At 40.2% G+C, this 27,737-nt stretch overlaps 1 protein-coding gene and 1 long non-coding RNA gene across 5 annotated transcripts in view; one reads left to right on the forward strand and one right to left on the reverse strand.

Moving 5' to 3' along the window:
* NR5A2 (nuclear receptor subfamily 5 group A member 2) overlaps positions 1–27,737 on the reverse strand; it is a 96,418-nt gene that overhangs the window by 13,595 nt on the left and 55,086 nt on the right. For all 4 annotated transcript variants that reach the window (XM_040610867.1, XM_040610865.1, XM_040610866.1 and 1 more), the window contains one exon: positions 17,039–17,186. In XM_040610867.1, the coding sequence (XP_040466801.1) occupies positions 17,039–17,186 (148 nt within the window). The remainder of the gene's footprint in view (positions 1–17,038; positions 17,187–27,737) is intronic.
* On the forward strand, positions 6,437–27,540 carry LOC121095693. Its single transcript, XR_005830186.1, has 3 exons — positions 6,437–13,669; positions 18,622–18,711; positions 24,555–27,540. It is a non-coding gene; the product is annotated as an uncharacterized LOC121095693 (long non-coding RNA).

Raw genomic sequence — 27,737 nt, forward strand, 5'->3', positions numbered from 1 at the left:
GTCTTTCAGATGCTGTTTCAGTTCCCTATCAAATTAGCATTGACTAAATTTGCTGTCTTAGATGGAAAACACTGATGAATTTGGTCCCATCATATAAGTGCGTGTATCAGTCATTAGATATTGCCATGCCTGACTGCAACGGCTCATGAATATGCTTAAATGCAACGCACCATGCAGCGGTGCTCCTCACTGAATGACAGCAGAGCTGGTGGCCCTGTCCCCCTGGCTGGCCCAGGCCCCCAGGCCTCCTGCTAGGTGGTGGGAAAAGAAAATGCTTAGTTCTCCTGTAGCCTGGGTCTTGTTTTCATGGACAGTAAATACAACTAAGGTAAGTAATTGTCTGCTGCAGAATTTCAAAGCATATTGCTTCTGACACCATCTATGGGTCTGAATGGAAGCTGCAAATTTCATTTTTCACTATGATGTACGCCTGCACTTAGCTGTGGAAGTGCTTTGGCAAACAAGAGTGACAGAAACCCAAAGCCGGACATCTGCAACTACACTGGCACTCTGCAAGTGTCAGGGCTGGGACACAGGGGACACCGCAGACGCACCCAGATGTGTGTCAGCCTTTGGACTCTTTCCAAAGGCCTTGATGTGTACACCACCGTTCTTCAGCCTCATTGCTTACACTTTTAAACATACACAGAAGAAAGCTGAAGAAAAGCCCACCTGAAAGTCCCTCTGGCAACATGGTTACTCATCAGTTAGGCAGGGTAGAGAAGCGTGGAATAGAGGAAATACTGTTACACCCACAGTTCAAGTATGAGGCTCTTAGAAGAGAGCTTTATTTCTCAGCTGCCTCGGCTTCCTTGACAAGAAACCCTCATCAGAAAGGACTGGATGCTCTCAGGTAAGGTAGTGTCTCAGCACATATTTAACATTTCAATTGCTCAGTAAGGAGCAGCAGAAATAAGTCATGTAAGCTCCAGATTTGTGCTCACTGCTCAGCTCAGACTCAAATGTTTGGTCAGATGTGGAAGAGATGTTTCCATAGGCAACACAGGCAGAGGTTTAACATGACGAGCATGAACTAAGGCTGCAGATCCCCTTTAACCCCTGACTGGAGCTGCCCCTAACACGGTGCCAAAAAAACCTCATGTTCCCTGCATGAGGGCAGAGGTAGTTTTTTGTCCCTTGATGCCACATGGCAGATGGAGGGAGCGAGTGTGCTTTTGGCACTGCGCAGCGTCTGTGTGAGGGTCTGCTGGAGAGGCTCGGGGACGTGCCGGAGCTTGGCCTCCTGGAAACAGGTGTGCACTTTTCCTGCCCTGGCTGGGCTCGCCCCACCAGTGACATCCTCAGGGTCCCGGTGGTGCTTTATTGAGATATCATACAGACTGTGGCTTTTGCCTTTATTGCTTAGGATCTGGAAGGATTTTTAATTCTAGATCCACCTCCACCTAAATCAACGCTCATTGGATTAAGGTTGGTTCTGGCTAGATTTCACTGCACTCTTCAAAGCAGGGGTCATTCCCCACCTGTAGGTATTTTTTCCAGACTGGACCATAAATTGCCATTTGGAATGGAATTTCTGCTCTTTTTTCATTCTATGGTAAAAGTTATATGAGTTAGTACTATGAAAATTGGAAAAGTGATTTGGATTTCTTACTTTAAAAGTTAATTTTCCTGAAAGTTATGTCCAGGCAAGAAACAGTGCTTTCCTGTAACATTGCGGCCATGGCAGACGGTGGGATATGCATTTGGCAGGATATAATTCGTGTAAGTACACATGTACATCCTTGTGCTTTAGTTTCGTGGAGACACACAGGCTTTCAAATCTAAGGTATGCAGCAACAAACAGTGCCTTTATCGCTGTGATCACCATAGTCTCAAAATGCCAAAGTAGCAGCTAACTCCTGCAGCAGGACTGCCCACCCACTTGCTGGAGGAACAGCCTGAAATGCCCAATGTCCTGGACATGTTCAAGGTAATACGCTCACGTGTGTACTGTTGTTCTTGCCTTTATTCATTTACATTCACTAATTGGAAGTTAATGTGTTCCCAGAGGCAAATAAGTACATTTAAACCAAAAATTATACTATTGTTTCCAAACTGTGTTGAAAACCAGCGCGGTGCTTCTCTCAGTGCATAGCCCTAGGAGCACCTCTGCACCTGCAGTAACTTTCACCTCTATTCTGCTGGCGTGTTTAACATAGAGATTATCAGTCTGTTCACCTTAATCAAAGTCAGCTTACTTTGACTTGTAACATATAGACTAGTTCAACAAAGATGAACACAATTCTTACCACTTTTGTCCAACCAACCCTAATGAGTTTACAGTTAAGCCCAGCCCAGCAATACTTTATTTATTTTGGTATTAATTTCCTGGGTCAGCTTCAGGTTTAAAAAAATCACACAGATCCCAGCACAGAAAATAAAAATCAAACCTGACACCTGGAAAAGAAATCACGTACTGGAAAAACTTGACATAGAATCCAGTGGTGTCAAAAATCCTAGCTATTTGTTGTTTCAAATTCAGACATTCTTCATTTTGACCAAAATAACAGACATTTATAGTGTACCTTACTGCTGGTGACTATTTAACAGCTAGGTGCTCTCACAGCATGGTACTCTTTATGTGCACAGTAATGAAAGTTCACTATTGATTTTTCTGTAGCTGCTTGTAACTATTATAGTTGATACATCAATAGAAAAGGAAAGCACAATGTTTCACAGGAGGCAGAAAATCAGAGAATACATGATGCTGTGACAGTAAATCATGGCATAATCTCAAGAATTGATAGATGGTTAGTGCTAACTTGAAACCCATGGCTTTCTCTGAAAAGACTAGCCTATAATCGCCCAATATGTTCTAACAGACTGACTGCCCTTAATAGTGGTAAAGGACACCACACAATGTTTCATCTTCAAAATAATGGTTTCCACAAGCCAGGTTGTTTTGTTGTGGTGGAATTCGTTTTGTGTGTTACTGGAGAAGGAGGGAGAAAGAAAATAATACTTAAAGGTTGTAGGAAAAAGAATATTTTTTCCCCAGAAATAAGCACAGAAGGTTTGTTTGGGTTTTCTTTAAAAAAAAATAAATAAAAAGAGAGAAGTTGTCATTAATTTTTAACTTACAAAAGTCTGCGGTTAGTTGAAAAGGAAATGCAAAAGAGCTGATTATTCTTGAGATCAAAATATTGGAGCTGTTTTGTCAAGAAAGGCAAATGCAGAGAAAATACATTTACCACTGCTGTTTCCAGTTCCACAGCATCCTGAAAGGGAGCCAAAGGCACGTAAGTAATTGAAAGCTTTTTAAAGTGCCTCCTTCTCTCTGCTGCGTGTTTGAGGGGCACAATGATCTCTGAATTTTACAGCATGCGTAGTGAATTTTTAGCAGGAATGCTCTTAATTGCTTTGTTCCCTCTTTACTCCCTGGCTCACCTCTGGTAGTTTTAGCTATGGTTTTAATTAATTTTGAGGGTCTTTTTTCCTCTGTATCCAAACAGAAAGGGAGGAAGAAATGCAGCAGGTAAGACCTGGCCAGGTGGAGCACAGTGTGCAGTCTGGACGACACCACTCTCACAGTAACCTCTTAGCAATGTTCCCCTCTGAAAGAATGTTTTCAGTGGGCCATGTGTTTTCCAGCACTGTAGGGGATGTGAATCTGATACCAGTCCTTTTCGACCTTGCTGGTGACTCCGTTCTCTAAAGCCAAGTGTCTCCCAGATGAGATGGACTTAGACAAGAGGGAAGGACCTTCCCAAGCTACCACCCATCCAGCCTGCCTTGGACTGAGCTTGAAGAACAGTCGGTATCATTTGTTCTGCTTAGGCTATGGGTTTTCCCCTAGTGAAAGACTGGATAGCATCATCTATCTTGCCCTGAGCGCTTCACTGATCTCTATTACAATTGTTGGTGTTAGGAGAGTGGAAAGATGCTGTTGTAGTGTTGTTCCCACCTCTGATGTTGAAGTCTTTCTCTTTCTTGATATAAGACTTTTCTTCACCTGGCAAGCAAAGGTGGTGTGCACTATGGTTATAATACATATCAAACTGTTCCAGTACTGGAGATGATGTTAAATGTAGGATTTTCCTCATCAATCTTTGAATAATCTTATAAAGAACTCTTAAAATGTACTTACGGGAATGGCCATGTGCAAATTAAACTTCTGCAAGCACTGTGAACTCTTTTGAAGCTTACTCTTTCAGTTTGTCCTGTACTCTGCACAGGACCAGAGTAATCCACGGAACCCCTGCTCTGAGAGGCTCACCCAGTCTTGGTAGCAGCTTTGCCAAAGCCTACAGTGGTTTTCACCCCCCTCCCCTTTCCTGCCAGGAGAAGTCATCGGGACACACTCGAAGCCACAAGCTTGGGAAGAAGTGTTTCTGCACAGTCCCTTTCTGCCTCCCAATTCACGATCACAGCTGCGTTCAAGGCTGGGCCATAAAGCTTCTTGCTGAATTTTCCTTCATTGTTTCTTTCCTGTTTGCTTCTGTTTCCTCCCTCTCCACCTCTGGCTTGGCTTTGATCACAGTTCCATGGTTTCTTTTTCCTTCCTGGCCTTTTCCCCTGGTTTTCTTGACTCCTTTCCTACCTCAGGCCCTCCGGTCTTTCTCTGTTCCTCTGATCCACATCACCGCTAGTCCCTCATTTTCACTGACTGCTTCTGGCCCCTGCTCTGCCCAGATATTCTCTCCTCTGCCGCTCTCCTCCACTCATTCTTCCAGATCCTTCCCCTCCACCCCCTGGCCTCCCATGTCATTCTCCTGCTACTTCTTTTCATTGCTTCTTTATAGCATGTCACCTCTCTATTTTAACTCCCTCGGAGACAGCCATTACTTCAGTTCTCTTCCGGTGTCCAACCTTGCCCAAGTAGAAAAGGGGTAAGAGAAAAAGGGGAATTTAGCATGGTCTACAGTGCATCTCCAGTAAATGGCTGACTGTCACCCATACATGAAATTTCAGGTAAAGGCTTCTGGAATGTGTGGGTTTAGCTAGAAATACCTGAGGAGCAGGTTTTAGTCTATATGTTCTGGTTTAAAAAGTATTTAGTAAGTTGTCTGTTACCACTGCAAAGTAAATTTAGCCATTATATTCCTTTAACACTTTCTTCATTCAGTGAAGCATTTGAGCACATGTTCCAATTAAGATTATCGGGTGGTCTCACTGGCTCCAAGATTAAGGATATTCATTAATCTGTCTGTATCTTAATATATAGCCATTTATTCCCATGATATGCTGGAAAACTTGGCTAACAAAAGTAGCCAGAGATGAAACACTTCTGCCAACAGCAGCTAAAAAGATTCTATATAATCCCATACTTCCTCTGTTACATATATAACACATTCAAACTTGCACCTTAAACATCTAAAACGTATATTAAAAATGGGTCAGAAATTACAGAAGTATTCCAAAGGTAGATGCATATGCAAATGTGGGTTATGTGCAGGTAGTTTTTCCCCCTTACAGGAGCTGTTGAAAAGCCATACTTACTAGTATTCCATAAACATATTAGAGAGGGAAAAACTGCAGAGCACAATGATTGTGTTATTCTGAAATCCCCACTATCTCCACACAAAGGCAGCAGTACAGAATACAAATATTGTTTGATACCCATGTTTCTAATTACTTGCGAGATTTGTATCTAACAAATATATGACCTAATTTTCTCTCAAGCATCTAATCCTATTGTTATTTCAAAACCTTGTAAAATATGCATTTTAGAAAAAAACAACATGAAAAGAAAAAGTACTTGCTGAAGATGGTTAATCTTTTTTGCCGTTGCTTGCAGCTGCAGACAAGCAGACAACGTAAACTAGTAATGATCAGACTGGATCATATACAGGTATCAAATAATGCCATTGTACTCAACAGTTACGTGAGAGATGAATTTGCAACATTCATTGCCTTTTATGAAATTCAGGACAAATCAACAGTGATTATTAAATTTCCTCTATAATTTAGTGTAGTTTATAAAAAAAAAAATCAGCTATGAAACAGGAGGCTATCTCTGGAATTCTTGCAAGAATTATATCACTCATGACTCCTATACCCAGGGCTGAAATGAATGATTATTTATTAAAAATACTGATTTAATTCTTAACTATACCTTATAACCCCAGCATTTGTATTTTATTCCTTTTATATTATGTGGGGTTTTTTTTCCACAAAAATAATTAATTGGAGATTTCATTTTAAAGTGTACCTGTTAGACACTGTCCTAGTTTCTTCCATACTGCCTGGATGATGTGTGGAACCTACATGGGAGGCTGGACTAAAACCTGTCAGCTCACTGAAAAAGTGTTCTCAGGAGCAAATGGCTGTTCATCAAAGTCGTCACTCCATACATCATCATTTATCATGTATAAGAAATTTAAGGACTGATTTTTAATTGACTTTGCTATGGGGTTTGGCAGATAAAGTAAAATTAATATGTCTTTGCTTTTGTTTCTCTATAAAGAAAGCAGAAAAAAGCAGAGAAATAGAAGAATAAGGCAAAAGAAAATCCACTTTGTCTTGCATGTGCTAAAATTCACTTTTAAAAATAGCCTCTCAAAGGGTGAATTTTCAAAATATTGGCACTGCTTTTGACCTTAATATGAAAATTCAGCAATGAGCGACTTTCATGTTAAGTAAATTATAAAGGAAAGGATCCAATTTTTCCAAAATCTATTAAAAATATTTTAAATCAGATACCTTTTAACAATGGTCTTTGTTATGGTATCTGTAGACATTTCAAGCAATGTTGTTTCAATTTGGTTGTACCTTAGGCAGTATCTTTGATACTCTGGATTTCACCACTATTTACAAATCTAGATAACTGTTGTTACCATTTACCAGATAGGGTAGTTGAGATATCATTTAAGAACTTCAAAGCTCCATAGTCAGTAATGGAGTCAGAAGCAGAATTAGCGACAAGAGGGTTGATTTCTCTGTTGGGCAATGCTGGCTCCATGAAAGGAGAACATCCCTCATGAGATGATTCTGAAATGAGGTTTTGTCCATATTCATTGGCTTTACTTTCCCAGAGGATTAAAGTAGAAAAGCGGAATAGCTCTTCTAGTGGCAGAATGGAGGAGGTGGAGGAGCCTGGCTGCTTTGCTTGAGACCCAGAGAAGAGTGAAAAGTTCCAGGAGCAGACTGCCTATGTAACTGTTCTCCTGGCCCTCATCATCGCTAATAAGAGATTTATCCCTAGTTCCCAAGGCAATGTGGGGGACACAGCAGCGAGGGACTACATAAGACTGCTGACAGCTGCTCATATTAGAAGTTATTAAATGTGAACTTGGCAGATGGCGAAAAGTTTTTAAGAACTGTGGAATGAGGAGACTCATGATAAATTTAAACTTCTTGCCTATAAAATTTACTTTCACTGATTTGGGGACAAGAAAGGACCCGTATAATCATCATAGTTACCTCCTTCAGCCTTCTGCTCAATGCAAGCCATAGATCTCCATCCAGCAGTTGGACAACAAGTCTATAACTTTTGACTGAGCTGTATCATAATAATTTAAAGAAGCAGTCATCTTGATTTCAGATTTCAAAAAACAGAGCCTCCGTTATACCAGAGATGAGTTCTTCCAAAAGACAGTGGCCTTCGCCTTTAAATGTGTCTATTTCTAATATAATTAATCCCAAACTGATACTACATAGCTAATCCTGCAGATGTATTCTCATTGACTTCCATGGGATGTGCACAGGAGCTCTTGTTTACTACATTAAACTTTTAGCAAATACCATGTTGCCTCATCTTATTACATCTCAATTACCACAGCATTTCCTCCTTTGGCCTTGGCAAACCGTGCTGCCAAGACACCCCTCCGAGCTCATTGCTTCCCCATCTTTTTGCATCTTCCCTTTTCCCTGCTACATCAGACATAAATTGTGTTCACTTTCAAGGTCTTGTAGCTGTTCCTTCCTTACCCATCATCAGTCATTCAGCACCACGAGGTCATCTCCTGCCTCTGACTTGCCTGCAGTGCCGTGTCCATTTTCCACTCACCACCTTTGCAGACCAAGTACTTTTCTGCTTTCTCTGCTCTGCCTCTCGTGTTTAATATGCCAGACCTATTTATGTAACTTCTTCATATTTCCTCTCAAACCTTTTTGTTCTGACATTTGAGACAAGCCTGGGCTGTAGGTGTACTGGAATTGTGCCTGTCACCCTTGCGTTGTCTGCCAGTCAGCACCCGTTCATCATCACCTATGTAGGTTGTATACTGTAAAGGAGCATTTTAAAAAATCATCTGCCGTTAAGGATTCCTAATCATAAAATTAGTAAATGTTACTATTAATTAAGTTTGCCACAGCGAAAGGATTGTCCTAGCTAGATGTCTTATTCTAAATTCTCTGGTTTCATTCCCAGCCTATCTGAAGATGAGATGTTCATTTCAAAAAGTCTGTTTGAAATACTGTTAGTACAGCAAAAAATAATAAAGAATCCAAGGGGGCAAATATTTTGTCAGAAATTAGTATGTGGAAAAACATACTTAAATAAATCTTGGTTTTATCTATTAGTCAGCTGTCAGCTAATAATAAATTATATTCAGTCCCTCCCTTGTTATAAATACATATTGATTAGTTTTAAACTCTGAACTTCAGAATGAGTTATATCTGGTCATTGCTAAACTGCTCTCTTTACTAAGAAAAAAAATCCTCAACACCTATTATATTGCATTTAATTAAGACAAGCATCAGCTTTATGTACCATTATTTGCTTCTGCCAAGTCTCTATGGCATAAATATTGAGCAGTCACATCTCCTGAATACTAATTAATCCTTCCTGAATTCCAAATGATTACATAAAGTTTAGGAAATGTTTCTTTGCCAGTATTATCCTCCAATGCTTACTGTAGTTAGACATTAGGGTTGAGATATAAGCCTGGATTTGACAAGTGTGCAGGAAGTATTTTTCTAAATTTAAATGTAATGTGGGGAAGCCTGAAAGCCCTGGCTCAGTGCTAATTGTACAGAATCCTCAACTGCTCGCTATCTGGTGTTCACCAGGTGCAATCTTACAAGTACACTTGGTAAAAGAGTGACAAGAATATAAGAAAACTGCCAATGGATTTAATAAAACCACCCCACAATAACAGCCCAGTTATACATGTATATTATAAATAACATATTTGTTAAAAAAAATAACACCAAAAACCAGGGGCAAAAGTAGTTGTATATTTGCAAACTATCAAAAGTAAAAGTGGCTAGAGTGACCACTCTGAAGACTGCATTAAACCCTAAGTGCCGTTTGTCACTTCGAGTAAGAAGTGGACACATTTGCGAAGCCCAGTCTGCCCCTGGACAAGTGCTCCATTACCGGCCGGTGCTGGCTTGCCAAGGGAGGCTGGCGTGTGATACTCTTTGCTTCAAATTCATAGCACCTACTTCAGATCCCGGGACTGAAGGTGCTTTGTGAAGATGAAGTAGTGTTATCTGTGGGCTTCTTGGTATCCTGCCAGAGAACCACCAGGACCACTTCACAGGAAGGAGAACAGAGTCCCTGAAAACTACAAATGCTCACACCTACCCAACAAGAGCATGAGAATGGCTGTGCTGGCACTCTGGACTAGCTAGACCACTGTCCCATCTTTGACAGGAGCAGATGCCCTAGGGAATAGTGTAAGAAGAAGAAAAGCATGGAGCGATGCATCCCAGGAGCAGCCGCTCAGGCGCCAGCAGCTGGAGGTTAGCAACAGCCAGAAGCAGTGGGGTTTGTATTTCATAGCTTTCGATGGATTTTCCTTCTGTTAAGTTCTCCATGTGACTTTAGTAACCACAAAAACTTTCAACATCCTCTACGTCTTGGAGCAAGGAGTGCCAGAGCTGGATAATATGCTGCGTTGAAGAATGAATTCTTGTGTTTTGAGCCAGTCACCTGCTAGTTTAATTAGTTTCATTCTGATACTAAAATATCAGAATAATGGGAGGAAGAAGCAGCTTTTTAGCTAATTCGTGTTTGTTAGTAAGTTCCCATGATTTGTGGACTGTGCTTTGAAAAGCTACTGCAGTCTTATTAAATAGAGAGTGTAAAAGGCAGATCCATATTTGTTGAAAATATAATACGATTATTAAGAAGGCTGCAATAAAGATCTGCACGCCAAAATTTGCTAGGTTATACCTTTAGGTCTGTATTACACTTAGGTGTCTATAATCCTGCGTGAATTGGTTCTTGGACAATTCTTGGGTCTTGTGTCCTGTTTTCCTTTTGGTCTGATAAAGTCCCCTGCCTCACTAATTCCTTCCCTTCATACTTCTTTTAGTTTGTGTGCATTTAAGCATCATAAGTACTACAAAAATTTAATCAATATTCTTTGTTATATTGCTTCCAGCTGACGCTTATACGCTTATTTTCCTATCTGCATACATGATACCCCAAATTTAATCCTCAGCAAAAACTGTGGAAGTGAAAATATGTGCAGCCCCATTTTCCATCATTGTTTGATGCTGCTTTTTATCTTATCTTTTCTGTATATTTAGATTGCAAGATTACTGGAGCAGAGATTCGGCTAGTCTGTACATCTAATAGACTAATGATGTTACATAAAGTATATTAAAAAATGCGAGAGGTTTGGTTTGGGGTTTTTTTTGGCTCCAGAATGTTGCTTAACTGCATTGATGTGAGCTACTGGAGCCAGGTGGAACACAGCACAGGCAGGCTTTGTGCTGCTGCTCCTTGGGTGTACGTCTGCAGGAGACTCCTTCCAGCCCTCCAAGGCTAAAGTCTGCCTCAAAATTGCTTCATTTCAGCCTGATTTGTCTGCGAGAAGAACTTCACAGGCACGTTTCTTTTCCAAAAGTGCAAATGGTGGAGCTTAGTACTTCTAATACCTCCTCCCATCTCAGCTCTGACACTTCAAGGAGACTAAAAGCAGGGAAATATTAATTTGCTAATATTCTTCTTATTTAACAGAAAAAGGAGTGGAGTTTTGCAGTTCTGGATGCATTTCTGCTGAACCCTTAAGTAAGGTTCTGGTTTGTTTGAAAACAGGGTTTTTTTGCTTGGGTTTGTTGTTTAAGCAAGAGCCCACTGTTTGTCATCCACAGCGATTAAATGTTTACCGTTTCTACAGGACCCTCTTGTCTCGTGCTAAGTGAGATGTGAGATCAATAGCGGCTCTGCAATTATTTGCCCATTGATAAAGCCTTCATTTATTAAATGAAGTACATTTATCTGTGTCCTGACGACGATAAGGCAGCAGTACCAATCAGCTACTGCCCAATCTAGCATTTAGCTCCACAGGCAGACAAGTGCCTGGACATGGGTCAAGGGATGTCTAACTTTCTTCCTATTGGCATTTCACTTTACAAACTGCTCCGATGGGAGACATCCTTGATGAATTCAGATAATAAAAACTAGTAGGACAGATGGGAAGTTTTGGTGAAGAGAAGATGGCTGATTTCAGGTTAAGTCTCCACTCTGTAAAGCTACCGGATGGTAAAATGAAGAGATCTGTTGCATCAGAAGATGATAGAGAATATCCCATGCAAGGTACTCATTTGGTTCTTTGAACATCGTTTAAATTTAGTCATTTAGCAAATTTATTTGCTGAAAAAATTATCTGAACTTTATGGTAGGAAGCAACTAATAGAACGAGTGAGGCAAATTTTGGCTCCACTAACAGCAATGTGATGTTCTCGTTGGCTTTAGTGAGGCCAAGGTTTCACCCCAGTGGAGCATGCTGATCTATGTCAGTCCCAGAACTGGAGAATTCAACAGCATATGTCAGGCAGCAATTTGCTGCTGTTTGTATTTTCTTTTTTTATTATTATTATTTATTTCATTTTATTTTATTTATTTTTAATTATGTTATATGACAAAAAAGGGAGTTTCCAAACTAATGTCAAATTTGGTACTGAAAATTGAAACAGGCTGATAAACTGACACATTTGCTTTTTCTATTGCTGTGGTTTAACCCCAATCAGCAACTAAGCCAAAACCAGCACATCTATCTGTAGTGTATCTTCTTTCAAACCAGCAATTATTAAAGACAAAGAAATGGTTTGTATTTGTTTTTAGGCCTGGCCTATTTTTTGATCGTGCACTAGTTATATGCTATAGAAAAATTAGGTGTATTATTACTCTGGGATTAGGGTAAAGAAGTGGCATTATCCTCAATTTGGTTAGCTTGGGAAAGCAAGATACTTTTATTCTCATTTAGTGGTAATTTTGATAAACAGTTGTACAATGAAGTGATCAGCATCTTTCTCAGATGTGTTCTTTCCATGTTTTGGACATGAGTTCATAAAGTAGTGTTAAAAGTAGGTTTAACACTCAGGTCTGTCAAAGATTTCTTTATTCTTTCCCATTATTGCCTGGCCACTGACTTTCCACCGTGTGATTACGGTTGCTGAATTGTCATGGCTCTGTCAGTTCTTTTTGCTTGAAAGAAACCTGTCAAATGCAACTAAGTAGCCAAGAAAATCCAGGTTGCCATATCTCTTCACCTGCTGATTTTTTTTAATCCATGTATCTTCGGACTGTGAAAAAAAATGGGCTTATAAAGTACAATTTGACTCAGGTATGGTATGTTGCTTACCTTCACTCCCTTAGTTGGAATTAAGGAAATAATACCTCTGTATGTGAAAACACAGGAATGACGCACCAAAAACCAGGTATGTTTTGGAGTTTACAAATATGATGTCACCCTCAGCCCAAAAAAGGTTGGCAAGGGTAATTGCTGTCAGAACTGGTGTCCTGGTTTACTTCAAAGCAAGCTAGTAGCTCAAGATAATTGGAATGGAGATTGATAACAAATTGGTATTTCTAGGCCACCTAAATAGAAAACTACTTTCAAATAAATCATACTGGTAGATGGGTTGCTCCTTTGCAATAAAATGCTTTGGCTTCAGCAGTCCAGCTCATCTTCAAATAAAACATTCAATCAGCATCTGGTGTATCATTTGCAGCAAAGACAGATGTTGGTACAGAATTCAGAGTTTTCCATCAGAGATCATGTCGGGGAAGAAGGGACTAGAAGATGGCTTAGCAGTTATACCAGGCTACACAACCAAAACTGTGAAGGGCAGTTTTGGTCACAAGACCTGTTTCTATTTGCTTTACTGTGATCTCAGGTGTCAATTAGACTGGTTGATTTGTGTAATGCTGTTCTGGTGTGCAGCGAGAGAGGAAAGCAACGTGTTTGTTTATGTGTAGGGAGGAGGTACACAGTGATAAATTGCCACGGTGGACTGACTCCTGGGAAGGTTGTGATTCTTTAAGGGAACCCTGATGGACTAGTGTAGTAGATCTGTAGATTAAGAAAGTGGATCAGAGTAATGTGATGGAATTTATATTTTGTCCAAACGTCCTATGTCTTAAGAGAGTAATTGCCTGACCACTGATGGTGCAGTGAAGCTGTGAAGGGAAGGGTCTCTGCTGGTGCTTTAATGTCCTTATGAATCAAGGCTTTTGTCCATCTAAAACACAGCTGAGTCTGTACTGTGCACGATATGGTAATCTCCAGAGTGATAGTGGTGATTCTGCTGATTCTCTTTGATTTGTTCTCTGACTTTTTAACCTGTGAGAGCACAAGAGCTGAAGGACTGATTCAGCTGAAGTGGTTATCTGCTGAGAACAACAGTTCAGGTGTGATGAAGTTGCTCCTCTCCAGACATTGGCAGTGACTGGGCTGAAGGATGGCATAAGGAACCACCAAGGGTAGACGGACAGTCACTGAAGTATGAAGATCCGTGGACATGAAGGAAGACTTTTATGTACAGAGAGGTAAGAACTACCTAGCTGTAAAGATATTTGCTTTTTATAACTGGTGGAGGGAATTTAAAAGTTACATAACTCTACACATATCAATACTATGTAGAACTAAACTAAAGAGATGTCACACTTAAGAAACTAGTTAACAAATTATTCTGGCTTATTAAATAATTGCTGAGTCAACTGTACCATTATATACTTGGCAATGTTGATCGGATGGGCCCGGCTGGACCAGATGGCCCGCTGGAGAAAGCTGGCTGGCTTACTGGAGTGGAGTCTTCCTGGCTGCAGAAAGAGTTGTGCACTGCTAGCCACAAAGGCTACAATAAATATGCGTCTGCCTAAGCTTCAACAGCATCTTCTTTAATGCTACCATCAATCAAAAGCATTTTCCTGTATAAACCCTTTGGAACTTTTGATGAGTAGATAACAAACAATTACCTGTCTCATTTAAAATCTAGCAAGCAAAACTGATATGACTTACTTGTGTTTTGAAAAGTTATTGTAAGTGCTTTGGGTTTTGAACATTATTTTATTGTTAGTTTACTAAGATAATCACTTCTGAAATGTTAGGAAAAAAGGCAGGAACAAAGTTCTTTGCCCTGAAGGAGATTGCCATCTTGTGAAGAGACAGACAATACGTTACTGCCATGAATACCAAACAGCTTTACAAGGCAGCCTCCTACCTGGGCGGTTATAAAAAACAAACAGCTTCTTCTTAATAAATTAATAAATTATTGACTTTGTGTTGCCTTTGAGAGGCTTTATATTAGACATATATTTTTCAACCAAGTACTGTACTAAAGAACAATAACATAAGGTTTTAGTTGTTTGGTTAACCCTGTGGGTGAAGATCCTCAGAAATGAAAAAAGGCTGGTATGTCTTGAGGCGCTTTTTATTCCATTAAACATTATGGGGCCAGATTTTCAACAAGAGTCGGCTGAGGTTTTTGAATTTTTTTTATTTTTATTAAGCGGTATATTTTTGGCATTAAGACCGATTTTCTGTTTAGACGCCTAAGAGATGTAGGTATGTGTCAAATGCACCTAGATACTTAGGTACAATAATTGTTCCCAGTTATTTATGTAGGATTTGATGCTTAGATAGTTTTGACAGCCCTGCTGAATGCCTGCCAGCGTTCTTAGGCACTTCAATGTCTTCAAAACCTGACTCACTTTTAGGTTGTGAGGTGTCTTATTAACTCCAGCCAGATGATTCATTCATACTTTCGGGCACAGACTTAAGTGTTTAGCTGGAAAGGGTATCTGTGTTTTTCATTTCAGTTTTGTCATCATTCTCATTAAATATTTGCTTCAGTCCTGTGGGTCAAGTGGTAACACCTTTACATTTTATTCTTTGCAGAATAACGTCAGGCTTTGACTATTAGCAAATGGAATTATGTAGTATGCTAGCTAATGAACTAATTGGTTTCAAAGGTGTTGAACCTTTCTTAGCTACATCACTTTTATACGCAAGTGATGTGACTACAAGGCTCCTATTAGCAGTAGAATTACTCTTTTTGTAGTAGCATAAATGAGAAAAAAACTGGATAACCTGGCTTTATCCTAACTGGATAAAATTTGTAAGGTATTCCTGCCCAACTGCTTCAGAAGTTGGGCACACTACCTGGCAGAATTATGAGAGGTAAAGATGTAAGAACAATTCCTAAATCAATGAAAAGTACCAGAAGAGATGGTGGAAGTCATCAAACAAAAAGGCCACCTAAATGTGAGAATTTTCCAAATGCACTTCACTTATTCAGCTAATTTAAAATATCACTGAACTGAGATGAAAACTCTAAATATTTTATCAGGGGGGAGCTACAGGATCTTTAGGCGTTTCTGTGCCACTGCCTAATGACTGAAAAACTCAGTTAGTAGTAGTTAGGAAAACTGAATTCTTGTTATTCATCAGATTAATTCATAAAACAGAATTTCTGTAACAGATGGCTGGCTTTTCCTTCTCCAAATCTAGGACATGGAAAGCAACTAAGCTCTGAATACAAAATGTTAATAGTTACCAGGGAAATCCATCATCTCTTCCTAGGATTCAGAATGTACGTACATCATAACAATCAATTCTATTAGCATAGTTCTAATTTTTAAAATAATTCTTTTTTTTTTCTACATGTTCTGTGTCCTATACCTCTGAAGTATTGATCTTTTATGGTCCCTGTATTTAAAGAAAGCTTCACTGAAAAATTTCCAAAGCAGGTTCAAACTATAAACACCACATGGAGGGACATATTTAAGACAGTAATTGATGCTTTACAGTGTAACCAAACCTGTTATTACAATTGTATTATAACAATTTAGTTGTAGAATTTAATTCCTTTATGAATTTTTTTTTTAAAAACTGAAAATTAAAGAAAAGCATTACTAAATGCCACCGCTGCTGGTATTTCTTTCGTTGTTGTGCTTGGTTCAACCGTTCACTCTCTTTGTAGACAAAATGTCTTCTGAGTAAAATAGGAGTTTGGGCTATGGAGGTATGGCTGGCTCTGGACCTGATTTATATTTTTAAGTCTCCCCTTTTAACTGTCTGAACAGAAATTCACTTGGCCAAAGTTTATTTAGACCAGCTTTATTAAGTCAACATAGTGCAAACCTGAAACGGAGGACAGGCAGAAAATCTGTTCCTCTGGAGTCAATAGGAATCCATCTCCCTAAGTCCTTTTTCATTCCTGGCACTGGTGATTTTTCTTGACTGATTCATTGGAGGGCACTGGTTTAACTAATTTGTCTTGCATAGGTATCTTTCCCATTCTATGTCCTCTCCACTAGTACAAAACAATCTTCTCTTTAAAGGTTATTTCCTGGCCAGATCTGTCATAAAGCTATTATCATTAATTTGCACTTTAAGAGTTCCTTTCACTTTTTAAAAACTATGAGATACATTCCTGATTTATGGGTTGTGATGTGACAGCTATCATATGCAAAGAAGATTGTTTATACTTACCACAGATGCCTTTGAAAAAGAGAGATATTTCAACCATATCCCCACTCCGTCTGCTTTACATAACTGTATTCAATATCACAGAAAAACATGGCAACCTGTACTTTCCACTGTTCTCTAGAATTTCTAATAGAATTTTATGCTTGTTCTGGAATATTCAGAAATCACATACAGAAACACAAAAAGCTTGTAATACTTATTAAATTCCGTAGATTTTAGGAGTAATTTCCATAGAAACTCACTTCTAATCCTAACACATAATTTTCCTGCAAGTGATATTTAAGAAATAATCTTACCGTGAATCTTATTAAATATATTTCAATATCATGTTTTTCAGGAAAAAAATAAGAAAAGCAAAATATTTTCAATGTTTTTAGGAAAAAAAACCAGTCCATTATTAAGTACGAAGAGTAGAGTGTACCTACCTAAACTAAACAGCACCAGGAATTTGAGACACACAAATTCTCGTAGATCAAACTGCAGGGAACGAAGCTTTGCTACTAGTTCTTGTGCATGGCTCATAAGATTGTTGAGGGTGGCTCCAGCTTGGGATGCTATTACAGAATAATCCACCTGTAAAACAGAATTGCATTTCTGTCTGGTTGTCACACCCACGGAATCCCTTTAGGATGTTTCAAGCAATTACATACAACCTGGATACTCCTGGATAAAAGAATCATTCTCAATTTAGTGATGTTATCAAGTCAAGATAATTTTATATATAAATCAGATTTAGTACAACGGTATGTATTGAAAATATTATTAAAAAATGTCACATCACTGTGAATGCTTGTTTGTCTGTATTAGCTTTTTGTAGAAGCTTTATATATGAGAAGAGCTTATGGTAGCTTATAGGCTTATGGTAGCTGTCCCCATATTGGTTCGTTTGATTCATTTGGTGTCTCTTGTTCTCATTGTAATTGTATGATCTTGCAAAGAAAGACTGATGAAATGAGCTTCACACCTACACTGGGCGTATTAGTCCAGCAGGACATAACGTTATTCATGGGAAATGGTCCCGTGTCCGTAACTTGGCCAGAAACCTCTATTCAAGCCCAGAAATGTCGGTGTGTTCCCACAGGAAGCAGAGGTATTGTGTGGGCGGTTTCTGTTCTCCTTAGCTACACAAAATCCTGGTATTTGTTGGAGCTGGTTCCAACAGACTTGTCCTGGCGAGTTGTCCCTGCTAGCAAAGGCGGAGGGGCAGGTGTGTGACACGGGCCAGCTGCACATTGTCCCCAGCAGAGCCACACCAAGCTGCTTTCCCTGGGGCACAGAGAGAAGTGGGACGGCGCCGGGGGGCTGCTGCCCTGGTCTTGCTGCCCGTCCGTTCTCGGGGCAGGCTGACCTGTCTTATGAGATTTCCAAAGTGACACTTGTATATCGAGATCCAACAGGCAGCTGATATTAATACACCCTGTTATAAAAGGTGATATTCACAAGTAAAGTATACCCAAAGCCCGTTATAGCTGACACACCCCTGGGCGATCCTTGGATCTCGGGCAACCCCCCTACTGCTTGCACTCTGCAACCATTCTGGCTAAGCCCAGTCCCACCATGGGGATGTTCCCATGCACGCGGCCCTACCAGCCCCTGCCACTCTGAAGATGTGCATGCTTTGTCACGGGATGGTGACCAGCGGAGAAGTGCTCAGGTACCGCAGCCTGCGGGAACGCCGCCGCATGAAGGCAAAGCAGAGGGGCCAGGACGAGTCCACTCTGAGACAGGCTGGCAGCTCCCAGACCGGGCAGCTCCAGCTGGTGTATCAGGAGCTGGTGATCTGAGCAACTGCTTCAACTGAAATGCCTTCAGCTCAGCCCTGTTTACACCAGGGTTAGATATTCCCCTCCGGTGCCACCGTCCCGCAGAAATGGCCAGGTGTGTTGCTTGCTCCTGCCATGAACCACTCCTGGCCAACTGGCCGAGACCTCACCAGGTTATTGATACTTTTTCAAAATGCCTTTTCCTGCCTGGCTGCTCTAATATTACCAACAGCTTTCTTTTTTAGGAGCCTCCACAGCAGCAGGGAAATTTCCTGACCACACCATGTAGGCATACGTAAGCGAAGTCTGGCTCTAAACTAAGACCAAGCACAATGGTAAGTACACACTTTGGGTTAATGATTTGTCTAAAGGTATCGGTGCTCTAATCCCATCTTTAAGGTCCTCCATAATAAAGTAGTGAATAAAGAATGGCCAGGTATCACCAGAGGAAACGGGCCAATACTGCAAAAAATTGTTTTTCTAGGCACTGATCCCTTAACATCTCTTTAAAAAAAAATAATATGTTGAGGCATGTATTTTGAAGAATTTTTTTTTTTATTTTAAAACTACTGAATTGATTTTGCTTGAGTATGAAGAGCAGTAAAGCAAGAAAAAAACCTGAAAGACTTTAAATCTGACAAAATTTTCGCCAGGCAAGGTAGAGAGATGATTGAAAGGAACTAAAAATAACTTCTCCCAGTGATGACCTTAATATAATCAATAGGTTACTGACTTTTAATACAACATTTTATTTATATATACTCTTAGTGGTTCCAAGGCATTGACTGAAGGAAACTGTACAAGAAAAATGAAGTTACACTTTTTGTATGGATATTAAGAATAACACTGCTCCAAGTCTGCAAAATATTTAAAGCTGTGGTTATGTTTCAGTTAAGTAAATGGATTATGGTTAAGTAACCTGTGAGGTAGGTTTCACTGCTTGCTTTTACACCTGGGAAAACTGAAGTAGTAGCCTTAAATTGCTTACTCAGGGCCAAAGAAATTGGTGACAAAACTAGCATCTGGTCTTTGGAAATCCCAGCCAAACCATCTTTCATAAACTACTTTCTAGTTCATCTGTTATTGCTCTCTCTTTGTATACATACTCATACATATTTCTTTATATATAAGTATATATACTTATACAAATAGTAAGAAAAAAATATAAGTAACATACATCAAATACTTTTTACTTAAAGAGCAGTTTAGTATAGTGACAGGATTCAACTACTTCATATTGAGAAACTGGTCACATATAAACAACAAGTTTCACATCTTAATTTCCCTTTTGTAATTGTTAAGGGAGGGAGCTCAAAATCCCTCACTGAGGTTCCAGTTTGTGGGGGAAATATGCTATTCACTTCATAATAAGAAGTTAAGATGTCTGAATGTCAAGAATATCAGTGCAGTGGCCTTAGCGCAGTGATTATGCCATAATGGAAAAACCCAGTAGATGCCTGGATCTCCCACCATCCCTCTACTGGAGAGCTCTCAGGCAACCTGCTACTCTTTCAGGTGCATTTAATATTTGCAGCACCAGCAAATTTGTCTGGGAGGCAAGTCCTCATCTGCCACTCACCAAGAGCAGGCTGTATTAAATTTTTATATTTATTGACATTTCATTACCATAATTGACTGCAGTTGGTTCTCTAGTAGAAGGCACAGGGCTGCCTCTTAAGCAGGAGAATTAGTCCCTTGAGTAGGATTTGCAATTAAAAACAACACAGAATGGATTTTTTTTTTTATTGTGTAAATATGATGAGTTGAATTTTCAGCTTTAACTAGAGAATACTGGGCGTGCAGAAGGCTTTTTTAAAGAGTGAGCAAAATTATGAGTCAGTGGAAAGACGACCCCCAAAGGTGTCAATCAGTTTATACAAAATCAACTGTGCATGAAAAAGCCTCAGTTAATGTCTATTCTGAAAACGTGGTCACATTAAAGAGTATGCTGTCTTGCTTGCTTGGTCCTGTATGCAGAAATTCGTACTAAAAGATGTATTGATTCTTTTCTTTCCAATTCATAATTAAAAATGTGTTTAAACGGAAAAGTTTAAAACAGCCTGGATCTTGAGCAAAATGTTTAATTGCATACTGAAGTCGTAGCATTTACTTTATATTGCACCATTAATTTCCTTGGGTAAAATCAAATCCACGACTGAAATAAATTATTCTTGCTTCCCAATTAATAGTATATCATTCCACAGTTGACTTTGATGTTGAAGGTGGTATGTTGACTGGCATTGTTGAAAACAGAAGCTTTGGTAAAGCTTTCACATAACCTCATTTGGAAGTGAAATGACAGGTGTGAAGTTATGGCTGCAGACAAATGGAAGTGTGAATTCCTCATGTACCTGTACACAGTGCCATCTTGCATCATGAATACAGTAGTGATGAAGAAGTAATGACAGAGGCTTAATTGGATTAGCTCGATGCAAAAGCAATGCAGACAGAACGGCTTATAACTTACGCTGCTGCCTGCTCTTGCCACTCTGGTGCTCAAACTGGGCACGTTTAAGGTTAGTGTGGGCATTGCTATGTATGCTATACTTCAGGCTGTGCTGTGGTAGACCATTAGCTAACTGAAGTGCCTAAATCTGAAATTAGGTACTCAAAACTTCTGTTGTGCTGCCACCTAACTCAGTGCCTCAGGTCCTCGCAGTACCACCTTCCACCAGCCCTTTGGGTGCCAAACTGCCTCTGGGCACGGCCAGGACTGCCCAAGTCGTGTCAGTGGTAAATAACTGTGTGTCCAGCTCATGATATAGGTCTTCTTGCATTTATGTACTACATGGCTCTCATCTACCTAAGGCAGCAAAAATGCCAAAGGCAGGAGTTCTTCAGCAAGTGTACTTCAGGCCTGGGAAATCCAGGGTCGGATCTCCGGCCTAAAGAGTGCATGAAGTAAATAAGGCAGCTGGAGTATCTTTCTGAAAGCGAGAAATACCAAGTTTCTTGAGGTAAACCTGGCACATCTTTGTGGATATCTTCTGATCATGAGTATTGGGCAGAAAGAGGGGAACGTCTGGCTTAGTTTGGAGAAGAAGGATTTGCTTGGTGCTTAGCTCTAGGAGGGAGCTTCCAGCTGGGAATCCCAAGTGGAAGAATGTGCCTAAGTCCTTTGGACGAGCAGCATTTGTGTCATACCTCTCTGCTCAGCATTTCTCAAGGCAAACTCTTACAGTTACGACCTAGCTTGCTGCTGGCCTTCCCTGCTCCCTGTGTTGCAGAGGTAAGGGCTGGGCAGGTGATGCTGCAGGCTCTGCCAGCGGGCAGGGCAGCACAGAGGCACTAGCAGCAAAGCAGAAGAAATAAAAAAAGATGATAGTATTAGTAACAGGGTCGTAACTTAAATTGGGCTGCGGAAAGACATAACAATACTGTGTATTGTTTCTAAATCCTCTTCTTGATACAGTTGAGAATGACTTAAAAGTCCAAATCCCTTCACTGTCAGTGAAAGCAAGCTAGGCCAGCACTGCTTGTTTACGAAAATACTACTTTACAACAACACAACATAACTAAGTACCTGGAGTTCAGCAGCATTTACATATTCAGCTATCAAGTAGTTTCTCAACTGATAAATAGAATGGTAAGAGAGATGGAAGTGACTAATTCTGCAGATTTTTTTCTCACATGAAGGTCTCATTTAACATAGTGAGATATTCAAGGCAGAACAAAAGACAAAGGTTTTTTACAACATGGAACTATACCCTGGGCTAAACAAATGCTGAGGCTGAAGGCCAGAAACTCAGGGAGTACTTGTGCCTTTTTGTTTTGCAAATGATTTATCATGGTAATGAATGACTCTTGAAGCCAAATCCCTGGTTTAACTGGGCTCAAACAGAAACTTTCTGGTGGAGTCAGGTGGTGGCCTCTGGTATCAAACTCCTCTCTATACCCACAAAACGGAGCCTAACATTTAATGGTGGAATCAGGTTCCTTCCTTCTGAAATTAAATTGTTTGATTTCCAGGATATGATAGTGGGGTCATATGGCATGTGGAAATGTGGTGTGGAAGTGTATCCTCCCTTTTCAATGCTTCAGCAAGCTTGAAACAGTCTCCAGAATATAAGGTTGGAGTGATTTTCCTTGTTGATGGCTGTTAGCAGGTACTGGCCATCACTGAATGCCATTCCTTTCAGCCAGAACAGGAATTGTGCAAATAGTGAATGAAGCCCCTGCTGCGGCTGTATATGGTACCTGTGTAATGGACAAGTATTCTAGCAGACTAAGACTGATGTCATATTTCATGTAGTAAAGTAGATCACTGTGTTTGGGGCACAAAGGCAAGGGGCCCAGTGGGTGCCACGGTGCAGCAAAGGGACCGTCCCTCTCCTCGGTGCGACCCTGGCCAGCACTGCCAGCTGCTGCTGCCGGGGGGGCTGCTCCCCCCCATCCCGCCCTGGCACGAACTGCACTGAAAGCCTGGGGATGGCGCGCAATGGGCTGCCCGGGGTCTGGGAGTCCTGATCCCGCTGAGAGCCTGCGAGTTGGCTCTAGTGTATGGGTGTGTGGGTAGATGAGTCTTTTTCTTAGAAGGATGCGTTCAGCACAGTATATAGCAAACAAGTTAACTTAGTATCACAACCATAATTACTCTTCCACTGTTTCCTGACATACATATTTCAGTGGCAGCTACAGTAGTTATAAAACTAATTTTTAACTTCTCATGTAATTAGTATTTCCATTAAAAACATTTAAAGCAGCATCTGTGTTACATTTCTAAGCAAATGAATGTGGAAAAACGATTTGAAGAGGTGCCTATGTACAAAAATTGAGGAGGACTCAGCACAGACAAAACCAGCAGTTATGCTTATATTGGGTTTGGGTATGCTAATTAAAATTGTGATGACTTACACAGCGTAAGATGCTTGTTGTTTTAACAGGATACACAATAATAGAAGATAATTAATTAAGTTGCCAGTGGACCTTTCCCCTAGGATTATGTTATTGTGCTTGCTAATTAGCTATAATATGTAAATAGTAGCACTCCAAAGTACTGCATTTACTTTGTTTAACTTAGTTTCAGAAAAATTAGTACATCAAGAATGGAAAAAGTCTATGCCCTATAGTTAATCATATATAGATTCATTTATAGTGGATATAGTTAGGTTATAAACCATATAACAATAAAAGTATTTTTAAGCTTCATGCACATAGCTATTTTAATTAGTAGCATTAAATTTTCCACTCTAGTAATGGTGACTATTAGGCTCTTCAAATTATGAGCATGAAGACTTTAAAGTAATATGCAGAATGTAGCTAACCTAGAGTACAATAGGATCCATTTATTGGATTGAATATCTATAAACTTCATCGGAAGACAGACCATCACTGGAAATTTTTCGTGAAAGTTTAGGTAACAACACAAGGGCTGTGCTAACTCAGACTTTCTTCAGGAGCTTTTAACCATTTAAGTTCATTTCCCCTTATTACGCTCTTATCTTACTCAAATCTCTACTCTACTATTTTAAATTCTTTCCCAACGGAAGACTGGATGTGCTCACTTTGAATCCTGTCAGCATCACTACTCCAATAGGCAGCTGGGCAGACTGGGGTAGTGCTTTCTTCTTTGAGCTGTGTCTCTGAACAACTTCTCTCATGTTGGGCAGGCTTAAAATCAAATATGGGACTTTACATGAGTTTATATAGAGAAATTGGTTTGCTAGTATGGGACTTGTATGGAGGATCAGCAGCCTTGAAGAAACACTGCCAGACACCAGGCAAATAGCTTTCGTTCTCTTTACAGGAGCAATGTGTACAGAAACCAAAGAAATGTGTTTCCTATGAACACAACAGAGTTAGTATGTGGGAAGCAGAACACTTCTGGCATGCAAGGATTAGTGTTGGGTGCTGTCTCCATGACTTTTTACTGAAACTTGTATTTTAGACTTAAAACCATAGTGCTGTGATGGTTTCATGGCAATATAGCAAAGCAAATGTAAATTGGGATCAGTTTGTTCACAGGCGTGTCCATAGCTACTTGGAAGGCTCAAACTGCTTAATGAGTATTTGGACAAACCTGAACTGGGCATTTCATGATTATAACTGAATTTTGATGTGTTTTACCTAGGTTAACTGAGAACATCTAGTTCAGCCTGAAAAAGCAGCTAGCAGAGTATCTGCTTAAGGCATGAGGCACTTTTAACAACTAGCACAACCTTGTTTTCTTTTCCTTTAGGCAGAAACCACTGGAGTGAGGAACTGTGCAAGCCTGGCTACAAGAGAAACAAACTACTACACTGAACAGCAAAACAATGAATGCTTGACCTCATTTGTATCCACCTCGAATCAAATTCTGTGTGTGTTTGCCTCTGTAAGGACTTCTAGATTTGGCCCTCAAATGCCAATACCTTTTTTCTACCAGCTACAGCTATGAAGCCTCACTGACTGCAATCACAAATCTAAGGGGGAAAAAAAAAGTGTATATATAAAGACTGTTTTCCAAGAACATAAGAAGTAACAGCATTCCATTAGATATCCATTAACTTTCTATATCTATGACTAGTGTATGTATTTTTAGCCATTTCTTAGGATGAACAAAAAAGCCTGTTTTGTTATGTGCTTTTTTCTGCCAGCTCTTTTATCTTGTCCTTCAGAGACACTCCTTCCTCTAACACTCTTGTAACGTTTTGTACAACAGTGATCTTCTGCAACGGTGATCTTTCTTTGTGATACAGTCATCTGTAGCCCATAGTTCGGAAGTTCAGCTGCATCTTGAGAATCTTTCCAGTGGCAAGGTGATTTTTCCTTGAACTTGCAGGTCTGTTCCCTAGACAAATAGAGTCTCCAAAGGCCTCAGCACATACAGCTACATTGGGACAGTAGAAGCCTTCTTTGCAAGTGGGTAAGTCTAACAGAGATAACATTACCGCAGAAAATTCCCCACACCACACATCACCACCTTTCAATAAGGTACCTACAAAGTATCCCATCTAGGGAGAGGTTCGACCCACAAAATTCTGATCTAAATTGTAGCTCAATTTTGATTTGCTTCAAAACACAACACTGTTAAGATCTTGGTTATGTCTCATGCTCTTCTCTGGTGCTATACTTTAGAATACAAATCCAGATGGAAAGATGTACTTGTGTGATGACTTCAACAAAATCAGTAGTTTCAACAACCTCAAAAAAAGGAATCTGAGATTTAGGCACATTTTTGGACCACCTTTTTAGCCTGAAAGGCTTTGACCAAACTCAGCAGAGGGAGGATTTGGCAAGGAAGTACGAACAAAATGAGCAGCTTATGTCTGGGCAGCAGAGGCTACAATTCATGTGTTGCGTGTTGACTGCAGCATGAAAATGCATGAACAATGATATTCTGTATAGAGCTTTAGTATCTACCATGTGTGTGCTGGATCGTGGAAGGTGGCAATGTATAGCTGGTGTAGAAGATAGAAAAGGGAAGTGCTCCGGTTCGAGGAATTGAAGTTCTATAATTAGAAATGGTCTGTTAAAATTACATGCCACATGGCAAGCCTATGAAACTTGGCATGTGGAGAGCATATTGGCAATGATTTGCAATTAACCACCACATTGCAAATCACTCCTTAGCTATTTTCTATTATGAAATTTGGAGAGTTGTAAAATGTATTTGTGCTACTTTTTTTCCTTTTGAAATGGTAATTGCTACTGCTGAGGGGCAGTACTTAGTGCAGAAAATGAAGTGCGCAGCATAGGGAGGAACTTGTTTCTGAGGAACTGCTGAGGAATTGTAATGATCTGAAAAAAGTGCTTTCTTGAAACACATACACACAAAAGAGGTTCATTTATGAAATTCCAACCAAATAAATAGCAAAATAAAATAAAACACAGTCTTTTTCTTTTCTGCAAGGGCCAATGCTTACAAGTTTGCTGCTGACTGCACCTTTTCCCCATCAAAGTGGGAACAGTAGATTGACACTGGGTAAAACTCATAAGCCAATGGCTTGAGGGAAATGCAGATGTATGGAAATGTGAGAGGAATGCCCTAAGGTAATGGGGTTTGAGCCAATGCGTTTGAAAATTATTGAGTGTGCTTCTAACTACTAGCCCATTTTAGATACCTAGTATGAAACTGACAGTGGTATGGCCCTGGGGAGCTGGATGAAGTTTGACTTTTGCATCTGAGGAACAGAGGCTGTGCAGCCTAAGTGGAGGAAGCAGGTGTGTTCTAATTAAGTGGTGATAACTTCCCCCCAACAGTTTCCCCCTTGATTGTGATCGTAAAAGGACTGTTTGTGTGTAGCTTTTGTGAAGGGATATATTAAAGAAAGCAAGGAGTGAGGCTTCTGAGGTCTTAAATTTGCTAACTTGTGACAATAATCATGATCTCTCAGGTAATAAAGTAGGCTGTCTAACTCAGGTCCGCAGTTTAAAGTTAGTATCTTTGAAAACCAGACAACTGACTGTAATTTTGCTCATAGTGCTTTGCTGGTAGCAGTAAATAAAAACATCAGAAGTGTCAGAGGGCTTTCCACATTAATTAATCAATTAATTATTATGAGATGGTGGCAGTTATTTTCCTGTCTCTACTGGAGGAACTGAAAGGATCAGAGCAGCAGCCAGGAGGTATGCAGCACTTAGTGCAATAGCAAAACCTCATCATGTCTGGGTCTAGAAGTGTGGCTTTCCAGAATTATTTTACACTTAATACGGAGGAGACAGACATGGTCGTAACTGTCCTTTCATAAATACATTTGAACTGGTGTTGTGTCTTAGAATGACAACAGACGGAGTGGATGCTGCCAGGGTGGTCCATCCTGACACTTGGGATAAGAAACAGTTGTACTGGATCAGCTTGACTGAACAAGTAACTCACGGCTGAGCTGGAATGCTGAAAGGCAGGGGACAGCAGCCGAAGCCGGAATGGCTCAGGACAAGTCACTTAGAAGCACTGTCCAGGCACGCCGGGATGGTGTTAAAAAAGCCAGTGCTCAGCTGAAGCTGAGACTCGCAAGGGATGTCAAATTGTATTTAGGGGGTGAACAAGGAACCCGTGAGACTTGCTGTGATCAGCGAGTGATTTAGTGGCAGCAAACAGATCAGACAAGGCACTCAGCGCCGCCTCGGCCTCAGCCTTTACCAGCAAGGTCTCCGGGGTCTGTGCTTTGCAGTAGGGCTCAAGAAGAGTGACCAACATCGTGTCTAAGTTGGAAAAAAGAGAGATTTAGAGCAGAGTGAAGAAAGAATGTTCTCCCCCTGAAGATGGTTAGGCAGTGGGGATGGCTGCACAGGGAAGTTTTGCAGTTGCCATCCCTGGGGATTTTCTAAGTCCTGAGAAACCTGGTTTGAGCAGGGAGTTGAACTAGATACTCCTTAAAATCCCTTCCAGCCTGGATTATTCTGTGATTTTAAGATTTGTGGCTCTGGCAATTCTAAGGAT

Source organism: Falco naumanni, chromosome 11, assembly GCF_017639655.2.
Source record: "Falco naumanni isolate bFalNau1 chromosome 11, bFalNau1.pat, whole genome shotgun sequence".
Lineage (NCBI taxonomy): Eukaryota > Metazoa > Chordata > Aves > Falconiformes > Falconidae > Falco > Falco naumanni.